General features: G+C 42.8%; 1 protein-coding gene across 1 annotated transcript in view; it reads left to right on the top strand.

Moving 5' to 3' along the window:
* The window catches only part of CEP128 (centrosomal protein 128), a 101,168-nt gene that overhangs the window by 49,659 nt on the left and 24,857 nt on the right, over positions 1-26,652 (top strand). The window contains exons 5-6 of the mRNA XM_019551139.1: positions 3,223-3,873; positions 9,741-9,905. Of these exons, the coding sequence (XP_019406684.1) occupies positions 3,223-3,873; positions 9,741-9,905 (816 nt within the window). The remainder of the gene's footprint in view (positions 1-3,222; positions 3,874-9,740; positions 9,906-26,652) is intronic.

Below are 26,652 nucleotides of genomic sequence, written 5' to 3'. Positions count from 1 at the left end.
CTTGCTGTGTTTCTTATCTCTAACATACTCTTTCCTTCCCACCCTGGAGTATACCTGCAGAAATGCTCCTTAATATCGGGAGCACTCTGGTTTACAAAGGCTGATACCAGCGAAGGCACATGCTCTGGTTTATCTTACATCAAGACAAACTTATGTCTTGGCTGCCTCACACAAATGGGTAAAGAAGGCATCCGGATGCTCCTTGGGTCCCTGTTTGCATTGGGGAATTTTCCCCAATTCACGGGCTTTTTGCTCGCTTCATCAAAGCCTGCTAGTAAATCATTCCGGGCTTCCCTCAGGGATGCCCCTGCCCCCTCCCTGTTAACAGGTCTGGGGTGGCATAGGTCTCTCCTGCTTCCCCAGGGTGTGTGCAGTGCTGGGGAGCCGGCCCCACACTCGGCCCAAGTCCATAGCAAGTGGGCAACGGGGTGGAGAGCTGGGATCCACACTCTGCTGCAGCAGCTGCCACCTCCTGTGGGGGACAGCCAGGGTTTGGGCACTGCTGTGGCGGCAAGTAGCTGCGAATCTGGGTCCTTGGCCCTGTAGCCCTGACAGCTGGGAGCCCCCACTGGCTGGGCTGGGGTGGCAGTGGACTATGGGTGGAAGGTGAGGGGCACTAGCAGCGCTGGGGAGGCAGTGAGAGGGGAGTGAGGGGCACCAGTGGGGTTGTGGGGGGGAGAGTGAGGGGCACCAGCAGGCTAGGGGTATGTGTGGGGGGTGAGGGACACTGACAGGGCTGGTTTGGCAGTGAGGTGCCTGGACCTGGACCTGAGCTAAGGGGGCAAATTGGGGGGGCACTCTGATATTCCATGATAAAAAACTCAGAATCAAATAGCAAAGTGTATAGGTACTTAGAATGTATTTTATTATAGTGATTGAGGCATGGGTAGGCTTCCAAATGATTGGGGCTTGGATAGGCCTTTCATTTTAATTATTGATTCTGGGGTTTTTATCAAAGAACTTGAAATGTTTTTATCAGGGAAAACCAGGATCCCTGTCATCACCACATCCTGGAGGTGCTGCTGCTGCTTGCTCAGTGACTGCTTATTGATTACCCCTGCTTATTTCACAGCTAACCTTCTGTGAAGGTCATTCCACAGGATTTAAACAATATATTCCAACTGTCATGTAATTTTGAAAGGCTAAATACAATCCCAGTTTAAATTGTTAGTGTTTTGTTACTCTGTATTTTTAGATCTATATTCTCAAAACATAACATTTTCCAAATTTTTAACACCAAATTTTCTTGGTTAGTATTACCAAAATCCTTGTAAGGTTTTTTGTTTTGTTTTGTTTTTTTAAAGCTTCTAACCTTAACTGTATTGAAAAAGTTGTGTATATAAATAAAATAGATTTCATTTATATTCCAGAAGCCCATATTTCCACTTTTGTAGCCTTCTTGGAACCAATTGATAAGGTTTAGCATTATACTAATCTCCCTAAAATATTTTTTGGAGTTTTAAGATGCAGGTATGTGCATAATATAGCATATTTTCCCCCTTATAATGACCATGCAGGTAGACCACCCCCATTATTTAGGGGAAATAAAGCTTTCTTCCTGGTTATAAATAGGTAACAACAGATAAAGACCTTGAATTGCTATTGCCCTTAAAATATCCTACAAGAGAATCAAATAATCAGGAAAAGGACTCAAAGGGTTAAATGCACTAAAAAGCCTAAAGTAAAAATAGTACTGAAAAAACAAATCTTGAGTTAGTATTTTTATTGCATGCACAAATATCCTGGGAGTATAAAAGTCAGTATTATAGGGAAGGGGCCTGAATATGGTTGACCAGCATGTAAGTTGAGTACAATTTTTATGCTTTGTTCATAGAAAAGAAGGTAGATTTACAATCAGAATAATACAGATTAGGCTAGTTGGCTAGTTTCCAGTAAGTTCTTCACTGTCTTTAACTGATCACTTTCAAGTATTATTCCTGGTCTGAAATGAATGTGTACAGTATGTTCCATTACACTTTGGAGAGGGACATTTTTTAAATCATGTCCTGAAACAACTGTGTGTAGAAAAGGGGCAGGAAGCAGGGGTGGTCAGATACTGCCATAGTAAACCAAAATATTTGGGTCAATATTTACTTGCTTGTAAAGTATTCCCTTATTTATGGCACTGGCTAAAGTTTCTTAGCCCATATGTTCACTAGTCCCCTGGAGAAAAACAAAATAATAAAGGTGAGAGATGTACACCTTTGTGCTAGCAACTCCATATTTAAATTTACATTAAAATTTACACTTAAAGCATACCTTCATCTCATTTGTTACAGACTTCCCTAAATGTCTTCACCAGGCTTAACAGTAGCATTTCAGGAAACATCTTAACTTTCTATTTTAAAACTTACAGCTGATTTTATTTTTATAGGTAAACATTGTTTCCCTGGCTTTAGAAGATCAGCTCCTTCTTCTTGACAAAGCTCTGCTGTCAGCCAATGGAAAAAATAGGTTAGGGCAGTGGCGTCTGACTCATCCAGGCCTATCAGCTGGATCCAGTGTGGAGTCAGTCCACAGAGTCGTTCCAGAGCATGGAGCTGTGTTCTTTGGCCTGTGAGGCTGGAATTTGGTAATGGCAGTATTAATTCCTGCAGATCCTGGAATAGCAGTAGCTGCCACTCCTACTACCATCAAATTTCTGACCTTGAAGGCAGCCCTGTGAGCCAGATGATGCAGCTCTGTGCTCTGGTTCTGACCTGTGTGGCTCTGGGAGCCACAACAATTAATGTTGCTACTGCTTGCCATGCCACCAAATTTCCAGATTTGTGGGGAGCTCTCAGACCGGATAAGATGACTCTGCAAGTCAGATCTTGGTCACCCCTGGCTTAGGGTAAGTGCTTACATATCGAAACAAATCTAAGAAAATTAAGTTATAGGTAAGAGGCAAATTCAACCAATTGATAGCTTTCTTTTCTGCTTTATTGGTCTATTGTCCCCCTTTCCTTCATACTGACATCTGGTAGAAAAGAGTATTTCTCAGTTCACTAAGAGAATTGGAGGAATGGACCACTGACAAATATTGGATCTTTTTAATTAGATACTTAAGCCCATATCTAACTTCAAGCTTTAAATACCATCGTTGAATCAGTGCCATAATTTGTAACTCTCTTTTACTTTGTATGGAGTAGAGATGATTTCTTGCTTCCAGACAGTGTAATTTGCACTAGATATTTATCTGATGATTTTTTAGATTCATTTTTTTTCCTCTTTATTATTTAGGTTCTTAAAGAAAAGGATGACTTAAAGGGTCAGCTTCTGTCTGCTGTACAGCAAATAGAAAATCTTCGGAAAGAGCTGGAAGATGTCCTTACCAAGACGGCCCAGCAAGAAGAGGAGCTCCATTGTAAAGAGGTGAAGCTCAGTGAAATGAAGTCTCAGCAGATAGCTCTGGAGCAAGAGATAAGAGAAGTCCAAGATACTGCAAACAAGCTGGAGAGTAAGCTGCAGAAGCAGATCTTGGTACAAAACCAGATGAAAATTGAAAAAGACCAGTTAGAGAAAGAACTAGCAACCACTAACATGATTCATGAAAAGGACCAGGAAAGACTCATAGAGATGCAAGCAGATATCAAAAACTTAAGTGCCATTCGGGCAGAGTTAACAAACAGAGTAACAGAGGAAGAGAAAGCCAAGAAAGCGTTGTGCAAAAGCCTCTCAGACCTCCAGAAACAGCACGAATCTAAGCAGGAAGACATGACCACAACTTGTAGGCAGCTAAAGATGGAGAGAGAGGTTCATCAACAGGAGCTGGAAGATACTAGGTCAGAGCTGCAGAATGTGAAAACAAAGCATGAGAGAAATGTTCAAGAGCTGATGAAGCTTTTTAGGCAAGAAAAGACTGAGGGAGAGACCCAAATAAGGATGCTGAAGGTATCTGGGCTGAATAATTCTGATGTCAATTTTTTTTCCCTGCTGGATGATGAAGCTAACAAAGCATGCATGTTTACATATAAATGGATTTCTGAATCCGGCAGAAAAGATAAAACTAACAATAAAGGGGTTCATGCCTGCTCGGTCTTGTTGAATTGAATTACAGTAAATCAGGGACTGCTATTTCAGAGTCACTGAAACCTTTTAAAAACAACCTGGAGCTCAGATAAAGGTAGATGCAGTAATAAATGACACAACTGAAACGTGACCTGTTGTAGGTCATCACAAACATTGAAACCTCAGGGTAGAGCTGACTGGCTATAATAGCTTTAAGTCAAAAACCCTCACTAGTTCAAAAAACGACTTTGGTAGATGATATTGTAGGATGTGTTAAAGCATTTGAATGATAAAACTTTTTAGTGCTTTCCTCTCTGACTGTTGCCTTAATAATTGTTATCTCTGCTATACCATGGACTGTCACGTCCCAGGGATGCTGTATTACTGGAAATGTTTATATTGCACAATAGCTGAAATAGCATCATGGGTACTCTGGGAATAGTTTAAGAACACGAATCAGAGTATCATGTCAAATTTGAAAAGGTTAGTTTTAATGAGCTCTTTCATTTTAAAGAGTTTCCAGAATTTACAATTTTTATATCATTTCTAGAAAAACAATGATTGTGCCATGAAATTTATTTAGAAACAAGTTAAAATTTTTAGTTTAAATCATTCACTGCTGACTCTAGGTGATATGACTCAGAAAGAAGAAAACAAAGGTGTTTTACGTGGCATTAAACTAATCTGAAATGTAAGACATTAAACTGGAATAGACCCTGAGCTGCTTTATTAAATTTAAATATTTTGGATGGATCAGTGTGATAAGTCACTAAATACCCTTTTATTGTTGTAATTTTGATATAGTGGATAAAGTAATATAGGATTAATTTATTTTGTATTTTTTTAATAATTAATTACATAGCAATGTAAGCCTTGGCAGAAAATAGTTGGTACATTATAAGTTTTCCTGGTCAAGGAGCTTGTCTGTGATGCGATGTTTTAGGATTAAATTGAGTCTTTTCTTATGCATGTTTCTTTTGTTTACTTGTTTTTAAAGTTTGCTTAAGTCAATATTCTGTTAGTCCAACCTTTAAAGAGCCAGCGAATCCGTAGTAATATCCTCGGATATCCTTTCCAATCTAGAATTTTGCCTTCTCTAACTCATACAAATTAGCTGCTTACACCCCCCCCCACCCACCACCTTTCTGTTTCCTTCATGCCCGATGTGCAACTTTTGCTGCAGTCATTTGGATTAGATAGAAACAGATGTTTTTCTGTTTTTTTGCTTGTTTGTTTTTTTAATTTTGTGTTGATAATATTTTGAACAGAATAGTTAGTATTTGCCATATTGAGGTTAAGTTGACAATTATATTTGCACTGGTTTTCAGGGAAGGTTCTCGTATATCATTATAGGTAACCGTATAAAACTTTTAAAATTGGTGGATAACTGCTAATAAGGAGACGATTTAAAATGGTGATAGTTAGGGGTGCGCTGATAGAGATTTTTGGGGCTGATACTGATATCCGATTTTTAAGGAGACGTATCGGCTGATACTAATCCGATTTCCAGTATAGCGTGGAGAGCTGCCTCCAGCTGGTAAGTCTGTTGTGGTGAAAGGGGAGTGGGGCAGATCAATGCCCACCATGGTGAGGGAGGGGGCAGGGGCAGGCACTGCCCGGGTGGGGTGCAGGACGGAGGTGCAGCTCATTGGTTGGGGGGGGGTGCCTCCTGCTGCTGCTTGCACCCTGGGGGGGAGGGACACGTGCCCCCCCTGGATCTGTGCAAGGTGAGCAGGTGGGCTGCAGTTTGGGCTGGAGCCAGGCTTTGGCCAGGCACTGAGCTTGGACAGGGACTACAGAGGGGGATGCAGCCACCTCAAATTTTGCTGTAGCTTCCTCCCAACCCCACCGCATGTTGGCACAGCTTAGCTCTTCCCAACTCAACCCCCACCTCTCCCAACAGCCAGGAAGAGCCGGGGCTGTGCTGGGTGTGCAGTGGTGCTGGGAGGGAGCTGCCTCCACAACAAGCCACACCTCTGTTCCAGCCACACATCAGGGGAGGTGGAGGTTAAGCCAGGAGGAACCAGGGCTGTGCTGGGCAGGCAGGCAGGGACGGCACTGGGAGGGAGCTATGGTAAAATTTGAGGTGGCTGCAGCCCCCTTCATAGCCCTTGCTCCAAGCCTAGCCCCAGCAAAAAGAACCTGGCTCCAGTCTGCAGCTGCAGCCTGCCCACTTGCCCCACGCAGATTCAGGGGGCAAAGACCGGCCCCCCTCCCCTGATGTGTAAGCGGCAGCGTTGCTGCCCCTGACAAGCTGCTCCTTCATCCCACATCCTGCCCTGGCTGGGCAGTGCCTGCCCCAGCCCCCTCCCTCACTGCAGGGGGTGCTGATCTGCCCACTCCCACCACACCCCTTCCCTCCCTCCCTCTCCTTCCACCACTGTAGACTTATCAACTGGAGGCAGCTCTCCATGCTGCCAGGCTGTGCTCCTCATTGCCCAAGTGCTGCCCTGCAACTGCACGCACTTACTGGCATTTATCTGCCAAATTATCGGCCCCATTGGGCCAATTTCTGATGCAGCCATTTTCTTTATATCGGTATCAATCTCCTATCAGACTGATGTATTGGTGCAGCTCTAATGATAGCATGCTAACACTACATAGTATAGTGCAAGGGGGTTAATTTTTAAGGTTTCTAGTAATGTTTTTATGGTATGTAACATGTATAACAACATAATGACTAGAGAGAGGTAGTTAGCCATATTAGTCTAAAGTTACAGCGAGAAGGCAGGGCAGAGGAGTACTTAGACTAATGTGTATAATGTGCCACTATGTCCTGCCCTCTGGTAATGTAATGGTGGTCAAAGTTTTGTATGGACTGTCACAGCAAAAGAGCTAGTAATGTGTTTTCTGGGTTATAAATTCATAAGAATGAATGAATATGAATATATTCATATGAATATAAGTCTGTGGACCCTGGCAAATGTTATATTCATAGGATCATAGGAAGGTAGGACTGGAAGGGCCCTCACAAGGTCATTTAATCCCAACCCCTGCTCAAGGCAGGATCATCCCTGACTAAACCATCCCAACCAAGTATCTGTCCAAACTACTTTTGACAATATTCAAGGATGGAGCTTCCACAACTTCTCTAGGTAGCCTGTTCTAATACCTGACCAATCTCAAAATCAGAAAATTTCTCCTAATCTCCATCTTAAATTTCCCTTCCAGCACCTTGAGGCCCTTGCTTCTAGTCCTGTACCCTACAGCCACAGAGAAGTCCATCTCCATCCTCTGTGTAATACCCTTCAGGTATTTGAAGACTGTTATCAAATCCTTCCTCAGTCTTTTCTTTCTAAAACTAACTAATCTGAGTTCTTTCAGCCTTCCCTCATAAACTTTGCCTCTCAGGCAAATCATTTTTTCTTCTCTGCACTGAATTTTTCTAAACTGTCCGCATCTTTCTTGAAGTGTAGGGTGCAAAACTGGACACAGTGCTCTAGGTGGGGCCTCACCACTTCCAAATAGAGCAGAAGAATCACTTTCTTTGATCTGCAAGTGGTACTTCTGTTAATACAACCCTGAATGCTGTTGGCTTTTTTGCACTCTTGCCTCATATTCAGCTTATGGTTCACTGTAATTCCCAGGTCCCTCTCCACAGTACTGCAGCCAAGCCAGTCATCCCCTTGTCTGTATATGTGCATGCAGTTAGTCTGTCCCAAGTGCAGTACTTTGCAGTTGTCTTTGTTGAATCTCATTTGGTTGATTTGCAGACCATTTCTACAGTTTATCCAGGTCATTCAGGATCCTAGCCCTGCCCTCCAGAGTATCTGCAATTCCTCCCAACTTGTCAACCACAGTGTGTATTGAATCCCATCATCTAAATCATCAATGAAGGTGTTGAACAGTACCAGATCCCAGACAGACCCCTGGGGAACCCCACTTGATCTGTACTTCCAAATAGACATTGAGCCATTCACTGAGTACAATGATCCAACCAATTGTGTGTCCACATTACAGTACTTTCCATCTACCCTGTTTCCTTATCTTGTTAATGAGGATATCATGAGAAACTGAGTCAAAAGCCTGCTAAAGTCAAGGTATATACCATGTAAACTGCTCTTCCTTCATTCCTAGAGCCTGTTACTGTATCATAAAAGGAAATAAGGTTAATTAGGCATGACTTGCTCTTGATGAATCTATGCTCACTTTTTCTGATCTCCTTGTCCTTCTCTAGGTGTTTCACAGTGAATTCCTTGAGGACCTGCTCCATGATCTTCCTGGGTATAGAGGTCAAGCTGACTGGCCTGTAATTCCCCAGATCTTTCTTCTTTCCTTTCTTAAAGATGGGTACTATATTTGCCCTTTTCCAGTCATCTGGGACCTTGCTTGACCTCCATGAGTTCTGAAAAAGGATAGTTAATGGCTCTGAAATTGACTCAGCCAATTCCTTCAGTACCCTTGGGTACATCTTGTCTGGCCCTGCTGACTTGAAAGCATCTAACTTCTCTGAATAATCCCCAGCCTGGTACAATTAAGCCATTAATCATGCCATAAATTGTAATATGCTACATGTTAAGCCAATGTATGGTGTGATAATATAGCAAACGAGCTACATAGGTGTTGCACATAACATGCACAACATCTTTGTCACTGATTTGTATCATGCCTTAAATTGAATGTGTGGCAGAGCTGCCCTGCTGGAGCCCACTGCTCAGGTGAGCATCAGGATTGGGCATGGTGAAATCCTGGTGTCCAGAACACAGCTGTCCCCGACCTGATCTGATTGGGGGTGACACTGGGTCCCATCCAGTGTCCCCCTCTCCTGTGCTCAATTCATGGTGGTAGATCAGGGGCACTGTGAGCCTGACATCAGACACCTTTTCCCTGATGTCAGGATCACAGCATCCCACACCTTTCAAAATTGGGCATGCAACTGGGAGCCCAGTTGCATGTCCCAGGCACTTATGAGGAGTGCCTGTAGAAGCAGCATCGGGTGCATGGAGCTCCTCGCTCCCCAGCTGCTCATGGCACTCCAAACTGCCTTGCCCTGCAAATAAATCATCCAGACCATCTCCCTGTCAGTGTAGGATTATTATTATTGTCTGTGTTGCAGTTCTTGGTAAATGAAATTATATTTTTAGGTGTTTTGTCTTCCTTTGAATTTCAGTGGTGGAATGTTAATTTATTTAAGCATTGAACTTTACGAACAGTGCTAATCAGTTTGAGTACAGCAGAATTTCACTGCAGGATCAAGAAGTTGTCCTTTTAGCACTTTCAAAATCCAGTGTGGCTATCCTGCAGGACATTACAGAATTATGCACTGTAGGCATCAGCACTTTCTTTTAGCTGATTTATCTGGTTTTCCTGCTATGCTCCTACTGGTAGATAAGCTGCATGACAGTTCTATTTCCAGTGCAAAAAAATTTGCTTTAACTATTATGCTGCCAGTAATAAAATCAAAGCAGTGTCATTTCATTATGACTACATGCAAATTACTTAGTGGTTCAGTTTCTGGTGTGTGTGTGTGTGAGTGTATATGTGTCTATGCGTGTATATGTATGTATGTATATGTGTGTGTATTTATAACTTATGTACATACATATAAGTAAGCATGGAATTAAGATATTTATGCATTTTTATATGTGCAGATATGTATTCTTAGAAACTCAGTCTGCATAAAGCTGTAGAAAATCATACCAATTATATATGGGTATCTTTCCCCCGATCTTTGTGCATAGATCTGGGACTATGGAACCTGAGAACATTTTAAAATGACTTAATTATTGACCAGTACCCTCTGCTTTCAGAAAGAACTTCTCGATGAAAAAAATGTAGTAAAGGCTCAGCGTCGACAGCTAGAGAAAATGAAAATGGAGTGTGATAAACTGACAGAAGAGTTAACCCAGAATGAAGAGGAAAATATAAAACTTAGGCGAAAATATGAGCTTATGAAGAAGGAATTGGAGGAAAAGGTAAACATTTGACCTCATCTTTTTGGGTACCTGATGCAAAATGGCCAGAATCTATCCAATTTCACTGATGTCTTTAAAACAGTTGGTGAATTTACTTGAATTTGCCAAATAATACATGTAAGCTTTGGGAGCATGCTTGTAGCTATAACACCTTCAGCATGATCTATAACTGTTATTAAATCAAAAAGCAGACAGGATTGCGCTAGCTCAATATGTAGATGCTACTTCTCCAAAATACATTTTTCTGGTGAATCTAGAGGGGACTACATTCCCTCAGGCAGAATTGTGCTAATGAGCTGGCTTAGTATTATAGTGTAAAGTGTTGCTGACAGTGCAGTGTATAGCAAACTCATTGCAGTTTTAACCTTGTTTCACTCAGGGTTAAAGTTACAGCAATTTAGCTAACTTGTATTGCCATGGGAGCTTGCTGAAGTGTTACATTATAAAAGTTAACACACCCCAAGCAGCAGCTTTCTGCTCAGTTTTTTAAAAAGTGGTTTAAAGGAACATTTGTCCATAGCCAGAGATGACTAAAGCAGTTTATAAATGAACCAAAGTCATCTTAAACGGGGCCCTTGAAACCAAAGCAAAGATGTAACTTGATTACTTTAAAAAAGCCATCAAGGAACAATCTAGGAACAGGCAAATTTAAAACATTTAATTGAATTTAATATTTATTCTTCCCTTCTATTTATCAAGGTTTGCTTATGTCTTCTGTCTAGGTACACAGGGCATTTTTACATGCGTTCTGGGACACGGTGTTAGGCGCTTTAATAAGCGAGCTGTGCTAATTAAAAATGCCTGAGCATCACATGCATCGGTGTCTCCATGCTGAAAAAATGGTGGTGGGGCTTTTTGAGCTAAAGCGAATTGAACATGTTTTATTTCAAAGCACCCTGCTTTTTCAACGTGAGGATGCACGGGGATGCTGATACACACGATGCGGAAGGCTACCAGAGCGCATCAATTTCTACGCTCCTGCAGACTCAATTACTCTGTAGGAGCCCACACATTCTAAATACTTCATTGTTTAACAGAAGAAACTGTTAATACCTTAAATTATAACAGCATTTCAGTATCTCGTCAAAATCGTTTCAAGAAAAATTTAAATCTGATCCTTTGGCAATACTTTGCAAATCCTTTTTCATAAATGATTGTGCAATTTCAGTGGCAGTCCCCTTTTGCACAGGTAGCATTGAGTTGGAAGGATGCTACAGCTTTGTTCTTGTTGCCTGATTTTTTTTTTGCTGTTTCTTTGCAAGTAGAGATGAAGTGAACAAGCTGAGCTGAGCTGAAAGCAGAAAGGAAGTGTTGCTGCTTGCTGTCAGCTCAGAGAAGTTTAAACCCATCTTATTCCAGAGTTTTATAGGAGAAGGAAAGCATGCCTGCTTAAGGGGCTTGCCTAGAATCAAGTATCAGCTGCTGTCACCTTTTCATGGGCTCATCACCTTTGTAGGATAGCGTTGGCAGCTTGTTCAGCTCATGAATATGCACTCTGCTAATACACACATTTCACAGCTGTAATTGCTTTTATCTTTTGTAGATCATCTTTCTCAGAACATCTCTAATGTTACAGTTTTAAATCTTTATTCAGTTCATTTTCTGAGATATGCAGGGTTTAATGGGATTTGAAAATGGTTTCAAAGATTTCTGTTTCTTATATGAAGGTCTTTCAGCTCTTAAAATATTGGTTTTAAATTTAAATGATTCTTTAAAAAATATCTTTAGTTACCACTTAAGCTAGGTGTATTTTTTTTTCTTAGTGCTTATCGCAGAGGTGGATCTGTGGTTCGATAGTATAGTTGAAGAGTTATTGTAGATGTCATGGTCCAGGAAATATGATAGGTGAGGATTTTTTGATGATATAGAAATTGGGATTATATTTTGGCAGAGAAACTAAGAGAGCCATTTGAGGCCAACCATATCAGCATGGATATGCAGCCCCAACTGACGCTGCTATTTGCAAAGACTTCAGATTGGTGGTTCTGGTGCATGTGTTCATCGAGGAAAATCTTTGTGCTTATTGAATTTCAAAGAGTCATAGTTACTGCAAAGTTAATAACTATTCTGTTTTTGACTTGTTAATACAGAACATAGTGTACTATGAAACACGTTTTTTTTTAAAGTATGGCAATGTTATAAGACCTTACAAGGAGACAATCTCTTCTATTACATCTTTCCTGTGCTGGAGGGAGAAACTAGTCTCTTATATGCAAATTATGGTGGGTACTACCTATGAAATGTAGATTAATAAATGTTGACTATGCAATACTGTTTCCGATATGAAAGAAGCTTTTAACTTACTCATTTGGTTACAACAGTGAGGAATAGTATATTTGAAGAAAGACGTTTTCAGAGTTATACAGATATTTTACTCTTTATATGTTAGTTAAGCATAGATGGATGCTCTGACATTACATTGATCTGATGGGACATGGTAGCCTAGAAATTGGACCTAAGGACCAGCAGAAGAAGGGTTTGTGAAACCTTGTTCTGTCTTGCTTAGTCTGGCATCCTGGAAATCTATGCAGTTATAAACTTCTCACTGTGTCTAAATTATGAAATATACTTGGGGAAAAAACCTTTCATATCAAACTTGTCATACTTGAGCCTGTAGCAGTTTGGACATTGTGCTGGAAAGTAGCGTCATTTATGTCTTTTTCACTTCTGGTGTCTTCTGCCAAATATTCAAAATCTATTAGTGTAAGATTTTATTTTCTTCAGTCTTTTCTTTTTTCATTTCCCTGTTTTTCTAATATAAAAGGCACTTAAATCAAGGAAGATAATACACTCCAAGCTTGTGAAATCTGTAACAAAGAGGGTAAGAAAAGGAAAATATAGACAATATGATCTTTTTCCCCTCTGAATTAAGTAGTTGTTTTTTTCCCAAAAGGAATTAGAGGCTCTTTAGTGTTTTCACTAACCATGTTATATTTCCTTTAAAATATTATATGAAGCTTTCCAGGTTGTGGAAGTAATCCTATATAATTCTGACTTACATCATTAGTGTGAGCTCACCTTGTACATGTCTTCCTAATATAGCTCTTTCATCTGACTCAATTCTGCTATATATTCTGTTGTTCCAATTTTAGGCTGCATAGTTCTGCAAAAAACTGAATCTTGACATACTATGCAGTAGTATAGGACCACACACAGAGTACTGAAGCTGATTTACCATTTGCCATTTGAATGGCGTCTCATGGATCCATTATTACAAGTCATGCCACTTACTGTTTTATATCAAGAATTGCCTAGTAAAAACAATTTTTTTTTTCATATCCTGCTCACAGATTTTAAACAATTGCTGGTTTTTATGTTCTAAACAAAATTGGGCATTCATTTTTGGAGCAAAAAATACTAATCGTATTGGCTTGCTGTTAAAATAGATTACCACACTCTGCCTTCTGCAGCGAGTTAACTTTGACTATGTCTAAAGTTGCATGTATGGCCTGGTTTCATGAACTAGTTTCAAATAGATATTGAACAGTGTTCTGTTGCTGTAGATATTTAAATGTCATTGGGCCTCACTCCAGAGTGCAGGAAAGCTTTAGAATTTGGGAGCAGTAAAAGAATGAATCGTAGAAGAACTTGTTCAGAATTTGCACTTAGTTCCAGGTCTGACACCTGTTAGTGTAATCCTATATCACCAGGGTTGAGTGCCTGAAAAACAGTTAACCCATCCTTCTCCTCCTCTTCCTTGGTGCATCTTGTAACTTAGTCTTAAGGCTAAGATGATGGCATTACAAAAATAGACATGTCAGTGTGTTTCTTCCGTGACCTGAGTAGGTTGGAATAGGATCACGATTAGATACCTAAGTGCACTTATGTGTCTAATAAGTGAAACAAGATCTTGCCCAAATATCTATTCTTTTTTCACCTTGTATAAGCCCATCTGTATTTTTTGGTGTCAGATGTTAAACAGCTTTGGGGTCCTCTCTGATGGTGGCTGTCTTGTAGTGGAAAATGGAGTGAATCTTGTTCATGCCTTGATATCTTTCTGTATGAAACGACATTATAAATGTTGTGTTGTGTAACATATTTTTCTCCTGTATTCAGGGAGATTACAGGAAAGTGTAAGGACAAAGTTCTTATGTCAGGAAATTTACAATATGATCAAAAGGGTGTTGAAAAGAAACCAAAGTACAAAGAACAAGGGGTGGGGAACTGTTCTTCAGTTATAAGTATTAATCTGAAAGTGGTGGATTTTTAAAAAATATTTGCTTCCAAGGTTGTGATTTCATGGGCCAAGGTTTTAGTATTGTGGGATGGAGATGATTAGATTCCCCCAAATTCAACATGTTAAACCAGCAGTCAACAACCTTTTCCAACAGCAGACCAAAATGACCCAGCTTAGATATGGGGTGGGCCAATGCTAGGATCCAGTTGCTGCCACTGGTTCTCTCTGCTGCTGCTTCTCTCCAGTGAGAGAGCTCCCTACTGCATGGGCAATGCTCCTGATGCCAAGTGTCACTGAAGCCCCAGCCAAGTAGTCTGGATCTAATGGCCCCATGGGCCACAGATTGCCAGCCCCTGCATTATTCTGTTGAATTTACTTTCACCTCTTCTGATGTCCAAATCTGAACCTTCATTCTGATTACCCATTCAGGATCTAGCCACATTACCCATATCCTTTGACATAATCTGATAAACTGAGTTTAGGCTCATGAACACTTATCTTACACATCTCTGATTTAGTCTATAATGGAGTAGGCGACCTTTTTCGACTGGAGTGCCGAAAAACCACAATGTCTACCTTGGAAGGTGCCGGAGTGCTGGCATGCCAGAAAAACAAAATGAGGGCGGTGGGGGAAGTACATGGCAGGATACACTGCATATTAGTATATTTAATAACCATAAATGTTGCCTTTGTTGTGTATTCCTTTTTTGTTGAGCAAGTTGCAATGAGAGAGAGAGAGAGAAGAGACAAATAAGAGAAAGAGGAGAGAGAGAAAGAAAAAGGAGAGCAGAGAGGGAACCAGACATGCACTCGCACGCACAGAGAACCATGTGCACAAACAGAGAGAACCAGAACACACCTAGAACAGGCACATGTGCACACACATCCAGAACCACAGGTGTTGCGGTGGATGTAGTCTTTCTGGACTTTAGGAAGGCCTTTGACATCGTCTCTCACCCCTTTCTCATTAAAAAACTAGGTGAGTGTGGCATTGATGCTAACACAGTCAGATGGGTTGTAAATTGGCTAGAGGGCTGCACCTACAGAGTGGTGGTGGATGGGTCATTTTCATACTGGAGGGATGCGGGCAATGGGGTCCCCTAGGGCTCCGTCCTTGGGCCCGTACTATTCACCATCTTTATCAGCAGCTTGGACAAGGCAGTGAAAAAGCACTTTGTTCAAATTTGCAGATGACACTAAGATGTGGGGAGAGGTGGGCATGCTAGAAGAGAGGGACAGGCTACAACTAGATCTGGACAGGTTACATGGGTGGGCGGATGAGAACAGGATGGGATTCAATACTGACACGTGCAAGGTACTGCACCTAGGGAGAAAGAACCAGCAGCATGCCTATAGGCTGGGGAACTCCCTTCTCATCAGCACAGAGGCAGAAAGTGATCTTGGAGTTGTTATTGATTCCAAGATGAACATGGGCCACCAATGTGAGGACGCGGTCAGTAAAGCTAACTGCACCTTGTCATACATCCACAGATGCATCACGAGCAGGTCCAAGAAGGTGATTCTTCCCCTCTGTGTGACATTAGTCAGGCCACAGTTGGACTACTGTGTCCAGTTCTGGGCACTGCACTTCAGGAGGGATGTGGACAGCATTGAGAGGGTCCAGAGGAGGGCCACTGGCATGGTCAGGGGGCAGCAGGGCAGGCCCTATGAGGAGAGGCTAAGGGGCCTGAACCTGTTCAGCCTCCACAAGAGAAGGCTGAGAGGGGATCTGATGGCCATCTATAAACTTACTGGGGGGACCAGCGGGCAATGGGAGAGGCCCTGTTCCCCCGAGCACTACCCAGAATAACTAGGAATAAGGGCCACAAGTTGACTGAGAGTAGGTTCAGGCTAGATATCAGGAGGCACTACTTCACAGTCAGGGCAGCTAGGACCTGGAACCAACTTCCAAGGGAAGTGGTGCTTGCTCCTACCCTGGGGGTCTTCAGAAGGAGGCTAGCTAATCACCTAGCTGGGTTAATTTGATCCCAGCATTCTTTCCTGCCCATGGTAGGGGGTTGGACTTGTTCATCTTCTTAGGTCCCTTCTGACCATATCAACTGTGAAACCAGACACGTGTGTGCACACAGACACACTGAACCAGACAGAGGCAGACAAACACAGAACCAGATGTTCAGGCAGTGTATGGAGCTGGGCTCCTGGGCCACTGGACAGAGTCCAACCCAACAATGCCCTGGTCCTGCCAGAGCCTCTGTTCTCCCCTGGGGAGCAGCCCCCAGGCTCCAGCACAGCTGGCTGAGACCCCAACCCAGAGCCTGCCCATCAGCTTAACCACCCACCCGCCCTGCACAGCTAAGCCCACAAAAGGTGCGCTGCTTCTGGCAAGGGGTGGGCACTAGCCTCGTCCTGGTGTGGGGCTGGGCTGGGGGTGAGCTCAGAGTGGGTGAGAGTCAGTCAGGCTCAGCTGCAGTCCATGCTGCAAGCAGACCAGGCTCCATGGTTGGCAGCAGCTACCAGAGCCTGGGTCGGCTGTAGCTGGGAGGCTGCAAACAGCTAGCTGGGGCTCTGGGATCAGCTTTATACTGGCGGGTGCACATGTGCCTTGGAGCAGATGGTGGGGATAGGGCCTGAGGCAACACAGCCCTCCCGCTGTCCGCTCTGAGGTGCATGTGCAGTCGCTGCCAGCATGGAGCTGGTGCCCGGACTTCGGAGCCCGGCGCACTTGTTTGCAGCCTGCCTGCTGCAGCTAGGCTACAAACAGCTGCACCAAGCTCTTGAGCTCAGTCATCAGCTCTGTACCAGCAGTGGGGGAGAAGCCAGGGTTGTGCAGCCTCAAGGCGTTCCCCCACCATCTGCTCTGAGGCATGTGTGCACCCATAAGTATGGAGCTAATGCTGGAGCCCAGAGCAGATGTTTGCAGCCTCCTGGCTGCAACTGGCCCAGGCTCTGGGTAGCTGCTGCCAACTGTGGAGCCTGGTCTGCTTGCAGCTGCCCAGCTGCCTGCTGGGAGCAGCCTGGGCTTTGTGACTGGCAGCAGCTGCCTAGAACCCAGGCTGGTGGTGGTGTGCCGAGCAAAACGGCCTCGTGTGCTGTGCTCGGCACATGTGCCAAGTGTTGCTGACCCCTGGTCTATAAGATGCAAATCTACCTTGCCTTCTACTCATATTCTACATCATCATCCTTATTGATATCTAATATAAAACATTCCCTTTGTTTGAACTATACTTAAATTATCTCTAATCTTGACTCCGTCGTCCCCAAGTAGCAGCCCCACTTCTCTCGTTTTAGATGGCTGAAGAAACTTTTGCTGTTTGTTTTAATTTCTTTTGCAAGGGCTAGTTCAGCTTGATTTTGGGCAATCTACTCTGTCACTATACTTTAAGGTGAGACTTTCTTTGAATCCTTTCTCACATTCTTTTTCTGGTTCCGTGATTGCTGTCAATATGCTTTTTTAGATGATTTTTTAGCTTTGTTGATCTAAAAGTCTTTTAACCTTTTAGCCGAAGCTTCTCTTCCCTTTCTTTGGAGGGAAATATTGATAATTCTACATTCACTTAAAATAACTCCAAACCTCCTTCACTTTTAAAATCCTGAGCTCTTCAGTCCATCTGATTTTTGCTACCTAGTTCTGTTAATTTTTAAGAATTTGCTCTTTCGAAGTCAAGAACTTTAGTTACAGCTGTATTTATTCTTTAGTTTAATTTGTACTGAATCCATTTGTAATCCAGATTATAATTAATCCAGTTTATTCCAGGTTATTTTTCTAAAATCAACTCCCCCCATAATGTCCCTCCTACTTACCAGAACAAGGTCTGAAATAGGACTGCTTCTTGTTGATTCACTTACTCTTTGTTGAAGAAATTTTTGGCTATCACATCCAGGAATAACTTGGCTCTGCCTTTAATAGTAAAATCTCCAATTCATGCCTAGGAAGTTTCTCTCCCATAATGGCAAAATTCCTGATAGTATTTTCCTCTCTAAACGTATTACAGAGATCTCTCTCCATATCGAAATACAATCCTGGAATCTTCAGTAGACTTCTGGAACTGTCGCAGGAGAACTTTTTTTTACCAGCCTTCCTCATGATGATTTTGATCCAAACGGATTTTGTCTTATCCATCCTTAAGATTTACAGTCCATTGCACCACTGGTGGTACAGTGTTATGCAATTACTTTACCTTTTGTTTATGTGTTTTTCAAGCAGTGTCTCTAGTATTGGCAGATTATTCTTTCTTCTCACACTCCCCTGTATATCATCTGTATTTTCACTGAATTCTGGTTCCTGATTATTCCTCTGTTTTGTCTCACTTCAGTTGTTTATCAGGCAATATTTTGTACGTAAGTAGCTTCCATAAGATTTCTGTAGCTTTTTACATCCAGTCACCTCTGAACCATCTTCTTTTCAAGTTGCTTCTATTTCTGTCATCTTTTTATTCCTAATCTTTTTTTTATTCTTAGCTATGAAGAGGAAAGACAAAAAGTCCAACATTGCTGTTCTCTGGCAGCTGTTTTATAAATCTTTTTTCATAGTCAGCCCTTCCTCTTTACGGTTGAGCACTTACCTATCCCTCAAACAATGACTAAAGGCAGGCTGTATTGCATGCTCAGTTGAGATACATCTGCCCACCCACTTTGTCACTGTAAGAGATCCAGCATTCTGCTACATCCTCATATAAGCATTTAAACTAAGCTGTTCTCAAAATACTGAAGTTCTCAGGATGCAACACTGGCCTTAGAGACTCATTACTACAACCCCTACTCAATGGATTAAACACACCAAGAAATATTGAGCCTCTTATTTTATTCTCCTGTGTTTTGTAGACACTGGTGACACTTCTTGTTTGGCAGACATTTATCAGTGTTCATTATCTTATAATGGTGATGTTAAAAGTAACTATTTACCTAAGAAGATATTAGAGATTTTTTTTAAAGTTTTTGAGGGGCTACCAAGATTTTGAAGAGAACATGTGTTTGCTTTCTTAATCCATTTAAACTATGAAGAAAGCTCCCCATCTTAAACTATTAATTCCTTGGATAGTCTTTATAAATATAATAGTATACAAACAATAGCTAAAATATTAAAAACATTAAGCTTCTAACTGCATATGGCTTAATATAGGTGTCTGTCACCAATCTCACCAATCTCTTTTTACTCCTCATGGATCAAGATGAACAGCTGAGCTTTGGAATCTGAACTTCAGCCGTTGTGGACCAAAGAAGGAAAGGGATTTCCAAGGAAAGTGGATGTTGGGAAAATGTTGTGCCAATGGACACTTTTACACATACTCTGGGGACTGGGGGTGCGGCACTTTTAATTAAAAGTGCCTACACGTCTCACGTATCAGTGTCCCTGCGTTTAAAAATGGTGCTGGGGGTGCTTGAACTAAAGCTTGTTCATTTTTCTTTTGTAAATGCATGAAGCTCTTACTCCACCTTTTGAGAATTCTTTCTTTTCCCCCAGAACCTAGTAGCCAGTCTGCAACTCCTGAAGACTGTTTTATTAAATCAGGCTGTGCAATTTCCAAACTCCTGGGGACTGCACATCCTGTGGGTTGCCAAGCCCACAGACATCCTACTCATCATTGCACTGTGTGCCTCTGATACCGCCCCCCGTGTACTTTGTGCCTGTGAGTTTCCCCCATCACTGCATCATGCACAAGCACCCCACCAGTACATTGTGTGCCTACAACCCTCAGTGTCACTACATAGTGTTCCCATGACCCTCCCCACCCTTTTATACAGTGTGCCTACATGGGTGCCATACTGCTGCACCACAATCCCCTCCTAGACCATGTGCCTCCAGGCTTGCTCTACACCTCCAGGCTCGCTCTCAGCTTCTTGTGCTGCTGCACTCCTCTTCCCCTCCTCTTCCTGTCCCCTGTGGGAGGGGCAGGAAGCAGTAGTCAGAGGAGGGAGGAGGAACCTGAAGACTCTGACTGTTTTTCTAGCGTGAGTGATATGGGGAAATGGAGTTTGGGCAGGAGCCTGGAAGATGCAGTTTAACCCATCATTGGTTGCACATGGTTTGCAGGACAGCCATGCATTAAGTTGTTCTCTAGTTTCTTCATTTTGGCTTCCAGTTCTAAATTTGGTTTTGTAGCATCACCTTTTTAATGTATTCTTCATCACACAGCATGAAATCTTTCTTTTCATGTTCTTATTCCAGGACATGTTGTCTTTAAACATACTTTGTTTGTAGGGACATAAGGATTTACCTTCAGCAAGACCAAGTACATTCTTGTTAATGCTTAATGAATTGATATTATGCTCTAATCTCAAAAGTGTAAAGTTAAATACCTGGTTCCTTATTTTCGTTAAATTAAACAATATTTAATAAAATTTAAGATTTGTAAGAAGTTAAAACAAAGAGAAGGTAGTATCCTGCTGGAAATGATGCATGGTTTTCAGTGGTCTCCAGTCCAGTGCACAATTAAAATGCTACTTAAAATTTGGCTTAGATGGTCTCAAGTCTTGCTTTTACAGGCCTTCTTTTTCATATTATGGGAAGACTGGCTTGGCTTTTCATATTCTGATGACAGGCACGTTCGTTTAACCATGGACATAATTTAAAAAATACACAAATTCAAAATTGACTTTGGCTGAATCAAAGTTCCCCAGGGGTAAGGAAAAAGCTGATTTGATCCTTTTGTTGTATTCTTTGGATCCCATGTGAGTGGCTGCTTAATCCTTGTACAGTACTAAAGAAGAAAAATCTTATGGTGTCAAAACTCTGCTACTCTGTTGAGTACATATGTTTCACTGCAGGCTCACAATCAAGTGCTCACTGTGATCAAGAGCTGTTTGTAACTCCTGTTAGATCAATTTTCTACAGTCAGCTAGTCAAATCTGGCAAAAAAGCAATCCTCCAGGAAAAATAAAAGATGGAGAAAAATAAATAAATGAACTATTGACCCTGGACAAGTACTCATTGAAAGCTAAGACTATTGGGCTTTTTCCCTAGGGCAGTGACTATACTTACTTGTTCATACAAAATGTGTGAAAGACAAAACAACATGTAAAAAATAATTAACAAATGTATTGGTATTGGCTTCTCCTAGAAATTTTGAACATTATCCACTATGTGGTAATTATGATCTCTAGTTTCCTTTATAGAATTCTGTAGCTTTGCTTATAATTCCTTTTTTTCTTAGTTCAAGATGCACAAAACTAGACGCACACATGCACTCACTGAGACTTTGCAGATTGTAGGCTGCTATTTATGGTAATTTCTAGTGTATATATAAAATATATCTCTGCTTTGTAGCCCTTCACTTTACTGTTTCTGCTGTTGTTCAAATGCATTACAGTTTTAAGTCTTGAGTTCCTATTTCTGAAGCTGATTGTTAGACTCTTAAATTTATAGTTAAGAGTCATATCCTGTTTTCACTCGTGTGCCAAAAGTGTCTTTCTATATTAATAAATCACATAAGTTTAAGAGGATAAAGGAGAAAAATCTAGATTATTTCCAGTCTGATGCATTTTAATCTTTCTGTCCTTGAGAGTATCATTTTTATTGTATTCTTTTCAGTGCTTCAAACCACTAATATACTAAATTCTAGTTTTTAACAAAAATTCATGTAAGAAAAATACATTTCCAGTACTAATGAGATTGAAGACATTTCCTTTGGAATTAATAAATTGTCTTTGGCCTTCTCACTGGAATTGTTGTTGTTTTTTATAAGAGTACCGTAAACTCTGTTGAGACAATGCTGAACAGAAAAGAACATTAGTTCCTACTCTGAGCAATTAAATCTAAATAGAGAAATGATAGTAAAAATAGACATGATGTATTGGGCAATGGAAAGGGAAGAGGTTTCACTCCATAATAATGTAGGAGTTTTAATTGCAATTCAAATAATCACACTTTCTTGCATATTAAATTAATACCAAGAGACTTCCTGGAATAATATATATTTTGAGCAGAGAATTGAAAGAGGTGAGTTTACTTACAATCTTCATTCTTTTCCCATTCATTTTAGTTCCAGGTGTCCATTCTTCCTTTAGTCATAGCAATTCATAATTCCATTTCTGGAAATGATAGTGGGAGATATGATAAAGTGTGTGGTTAGGTATAAACCAAATGAGCTGGTGGTGGTAGGGAAACACAGGAAGTCCGATGTAGTCAAGAACACAATTGTGTTGTTCTTGAAACTGAAGACAATATTTAAAATTATAATGCTTTTAGAGAAAGAGGAACCAGTAGAAATTTGGAAAGTGACATGTAGTAAAATATTCTCCATAGAGAAGAGGAGGAGGATTTTCATGGCTCTATCTTATTTAGTAGATTTCTATGCTGCCTTCCCCAAGAATGCTCAGGGCAACTTACAATAACAAAATCATAAAAACAGATAAAATAATAAAACAGTAATGAAACAATTACTTCCCCAAATACCCAAGCTTAACCTCACCCAAATAAAAAGATCTTACTCTGCTTTTGAAAGATTGTCAGGCTTGCATGTTGGAAGGCCTTGAGTGGAAGGAGTTCCAGAGCAGAAGAGTAACAACTTAGGCCAGGGACAGACATTATACTTTTACTGGTATAAGTGATCAGAAACCAGTCTATACCCGTAACAGAACAGAAGTTCAGCACACAGACTGGTTTAAAAATGCTGGAACCTGGTTTAAGATTTGCCCCCCATTAAAGGTTGAATGTTTGCTCTGGTTGCTACTGATCTAAAATATACCACTTGCAGAAAACCACGTAACTCAGATCTATTTTGCCACAGGCTTTTTGAATGTCTGTACCTAGCCATAGAGTGACCTCCCACATGCTTTGGATAAGTGAATTTGAGACACAGAAGGTATTTGCCAGAGGTTGTTCTCACTTGGCTTTAGGGAACATGGTAGAGCAGAAGGGAGAAAGTGGTCCCTTTAGCTTTTTAGGACCCAGGCCATGTAGGGCATTATAGACCAGCATCTTGAATTGTGCCCAAAAAGCCACAGGAAGCTAATGCAGTCCCTGGAGCATGGACTAATGTTGTCCTGGTGGCCTGCCCCTGTCAGAAGGTGGGCTTCTTCTTTCTGCACTGGCTGCAGATTCTGGGCAGCTGTCATGGGCAGCCCCATATAGAGCACATATCAGTAGTCTAGCCTTGAGATTACAAAAGCATGGTTTGATGATGGGCAGCTGTGAATTTAAAAAAAGAAAAAGTTGCAGGCTTCTCATCAGAACTTACGCAATAGTAGGGATGCTGGGTAGGATTTGAGATGGTCAGGAGGAGGGAGCTGCAGTAATATAGCTGGATGACAGAGAAAATACTCCCATTAATGGAATATAAAGTTTATTTGAGACGTGAATTTTTAATTTAGAAATTGCTGTGCAACAGAAAACAGTAGCAATAAATGAAAGCATTTTTATTAGTAAATTGATTTAAAGTACTTATGAAGACTGCAGCATAGACCTTCAATAATGTTTCTAAAAATTAATGAATCCATAAATTTGTTTATATTTGCCTTTAGCTTTGAAGTATGGATGCATAACTCTACTAGAGTCTGGCTAGTATATGTGCTATTCATTCATTTTTACTGGCTGTTCTGCTTTGGAGAGATTGTACGACTTACCTGTGTACCCTGCTTTGCTAAAACATGTCACACAGGATACAAATATAAATTTCTATGGACTTTCGTGGAATCTGGGCATACCATTAATGTCTACAGCCCAGGTCAATACCCTGAATCCCCATATAGCTCTTCCATTATGCATTAGTCCAGGGGCAGGCAATTATTTCGGGTGGAGGGCTGCTTCCCAAATTTTGGCAAGCTGTCAAGGGCAGTATGGTAACCCTGCCCTTTGACAGGTGCCCTACCCCCTGATTGCCATCTTGTGACCTTAAGTCCTGCCCTGAAAATCCCTACCTTTGCACCTGGAAGTACTTCTTCCAGCAAGGGGTTTTGCCATCTTGGAACCAGAAAATTACCAAATTATATTCTACAAATCAAGCATCTACAACATTCATTAATTTGATTTCAAAAAATGTTTTTCTCTTGATTTACATGTGTTTTTGTAGTGTACACAGGTGATTGCACAATAGCTTAAGATGAAGTCTTGCTCTTGTATATTGTGGACGGGGTAGGTGGGTATAAGTTTTTGGGGGACTGTGGGTGGGTATGTGGGGTGTGGGGGAGGGTGTGGGCATGTCTGTAGGGGGCCTGTGGGGGGTGTACAGGTGTGGAAGCATATGGGTGTGTGGAGAGGTGGGGTGTGGGTGGGTATGGGGTTTGTAGAGGATTGTGTGTGGGAGGAGGGTGGCTTGAGGGTGTGGGTATATATGTATGGTGGGGAGTGCATAGAATCATAGAATCAATGAGTCGGAAGGGACCTAGACAGATCATCGAGTCCGACCCCCTGCCATGGGCAGGAAGGAGCACTGGGGGTGGCAGGGGTCATAAGATCCCAGCCAGGTGCCTATCCAGTCTCCTCTTGAAGCTCTCCAGGGAAGATGAGAGCACCACCTCTCTGGGAAGCCTATTCCAGGCTCTGGCCACCCTTACAGTGAAGTAGTTCTTCCTAATATCCAGCCTAAATCTGTCCTCCCTCAGCTTGTGGCCGTTGTTCCTGGTGACTCCAAGGGGGGCCCTGGTGAACAGACTTTCCCCAAGTCCCTGCTGGTGGCCCCTGATAAGGTTGTAGGCAGCCACAAGATCTCCCTTCAGTCTCCTCTTGCAGAGACTGAAAAGATTCAGGTCCCTCAGCCTTATCTCATAGGGCTGGCCACGGAGGCCCTCAACCATATGAGTGGCCTTCCTCTGGACCCTCTCCAAGTTCTCCACATCCTTCATGAAGTATGGTGCCCAGAACTGGACACAGTGCTCCAGCTGCAGCTTGACCAGCGCCGTATATAGGGGGAGCAAGACCTCTCTGGACCTGTTAGTGATGCCTCTGTTGATGCATGACAGGGTGCAGTTGGCTCTGCCTATTGCTTCATCGCAATGGTGACTCATTCATCCTGGAGTCAATCGTGACTCCAAGATCTCTCTCTGCCTCTGTGCTGCTGAGATGGTCAGCCCCTAACCTATAACCATAATGCTGGTTCCCTCTCCCCAGGTGCAGCACTCTGCACTTGTCCTTGTTAAATCGCATCCTGTTCAGATCCGCCCACTTCTCCAACCTATCTAGGTCTGCCTGGATGCGGTCTCTGCCTGCTGGTGTATTCACTTTACTCCGCAGCTCGGTATCATCAGTAGACTTGAACAGGGTGCTCTCCGCACCCTTGTCCAGGTCGCTAATAAAGTTGTTGAACAGCACCGGCCCAAGGACCGAGCCCTGGGGAACTCTGCTGCCCACACCCTCCCAGGTCAACATTGACCCATCCAGCACCACCATCTGGGTTTGCCCCTGGAGCCAGTTTGCATGTGACTGTGCATTCGTCAGTGCCACAGTCCCTCAGCTTGCCCACCAGAATTGGGTGGGACACTGTGTCGAAAGCCTTCTGGAAGTCCAAGAAGATGACATTGACTTCCTCCTTCACATATAAGCTTTTTGTTGCCTGGTCATAGAATGAGACCAGGGAAACGCACACACACGCGCGCGCGCGCGCACACACATACTCTCTGTACCTCCCTCATTGCTCTCTCTTTCTCTTCCCCTTCCTCCCTCCTTGCATGGATGCATACGTGCACCTCCCCTCCCCCCACTCCAGGCCCTGGGGTACCGGCATGGGCCCTGTGCTCCCGCAGTCCGGCAATGCAGCCGGGAGCCATGTGGTGCCGGAGTGGCCAGTGGGTGGGTGGCCAGAAAACCAGGGAAATGGCAGCTAGAGGCGGAGGGAGTGGCAGCAGGGGTCACACGGGATTGCAGCAACAGCTAGGCAGGAGTGCGGGGCCAGCACCAGCGGGATCCAAGTGGAATGGCAGGAGCACAGAACCAGGCCTGCAGGGGCTCTATGGAGCTGAGCTGGCTCCTCCCACTCCCTTCTGGTGCAACCTGGCCCAGCTTCATAGAGCCCCTGCTGGCCTGGACCCCACGCTCCTGCCTCCCACTCTGGGCCCCACCGGTCCTGGCCCTGGGATACTGGTGTGGGCCCCATGCTCCTACCTAGCTGTTGGTGTGCTGCTGTGTGCCCACTTGCTGCCAGTCCTCTCCTGCCTGCTGCCACATTTCCCATTTTCCTGCCACTGCAGTGCTCCAGCACTGCGTAGTTCCTGACTGCATAGCTGCAACTGCAGGACTCGGGAGGAGCCAGCCCAGGCTTGAGGACTGGGGTGATCACCCACAGACCTCCCCTGGCCCCCTTCCCCCCCTTTACCTGAATTTCCCTCTCCAGCAGAGGCCCAGGCCAGAAACCACTGCTAGGCAGTGGCTTCTGGTTGGGGTGCAGAAAGGGTGGGGATGTTCTGGGGGGGGAGGGGGTCAGGCTAGCCTGGGTGCTGGATCCTTCCACCAGCTTCCCCTGGATGGTACTGCCCCTGGTTCCTGTCATCTTTGGCAAGCATCCAGGGCCCTGCAGGCTGGATAAAATGGCTTGGAGGGCTGAATCTGGCCCATGGGCCATATTTTGCCTGTCCCTGCATTAATCTGTCTGCGGTTTACTGATAGTTAATTTAATAGGTATATTTTTATGTGAACAAGCATCCATCTCTTGGAGTCACCAACCAAATTTTTCTTGCCTT

The sequence above is a fragment of the Crocodylus porosus genome, unplaced genomic scaffold (genome assembly GCF_001723895.1).
Source record: "Crocodylus porosus isolate Cpor-Errol unplaced genomic scaffold, CroPor_comp1, whole genome shotgun sequence".
Lineage (NCBI taxonomy): Eukaryota > Metazoa > Chordata > Crocodylia > Crocodylidae > Crocodylus > Crocodylus porosus.
The sequence above is the reverse complement of the archived record's forward strand: the minus strand, read 5'-3'. Positions and strand labels throughout refer to the sequence as shown.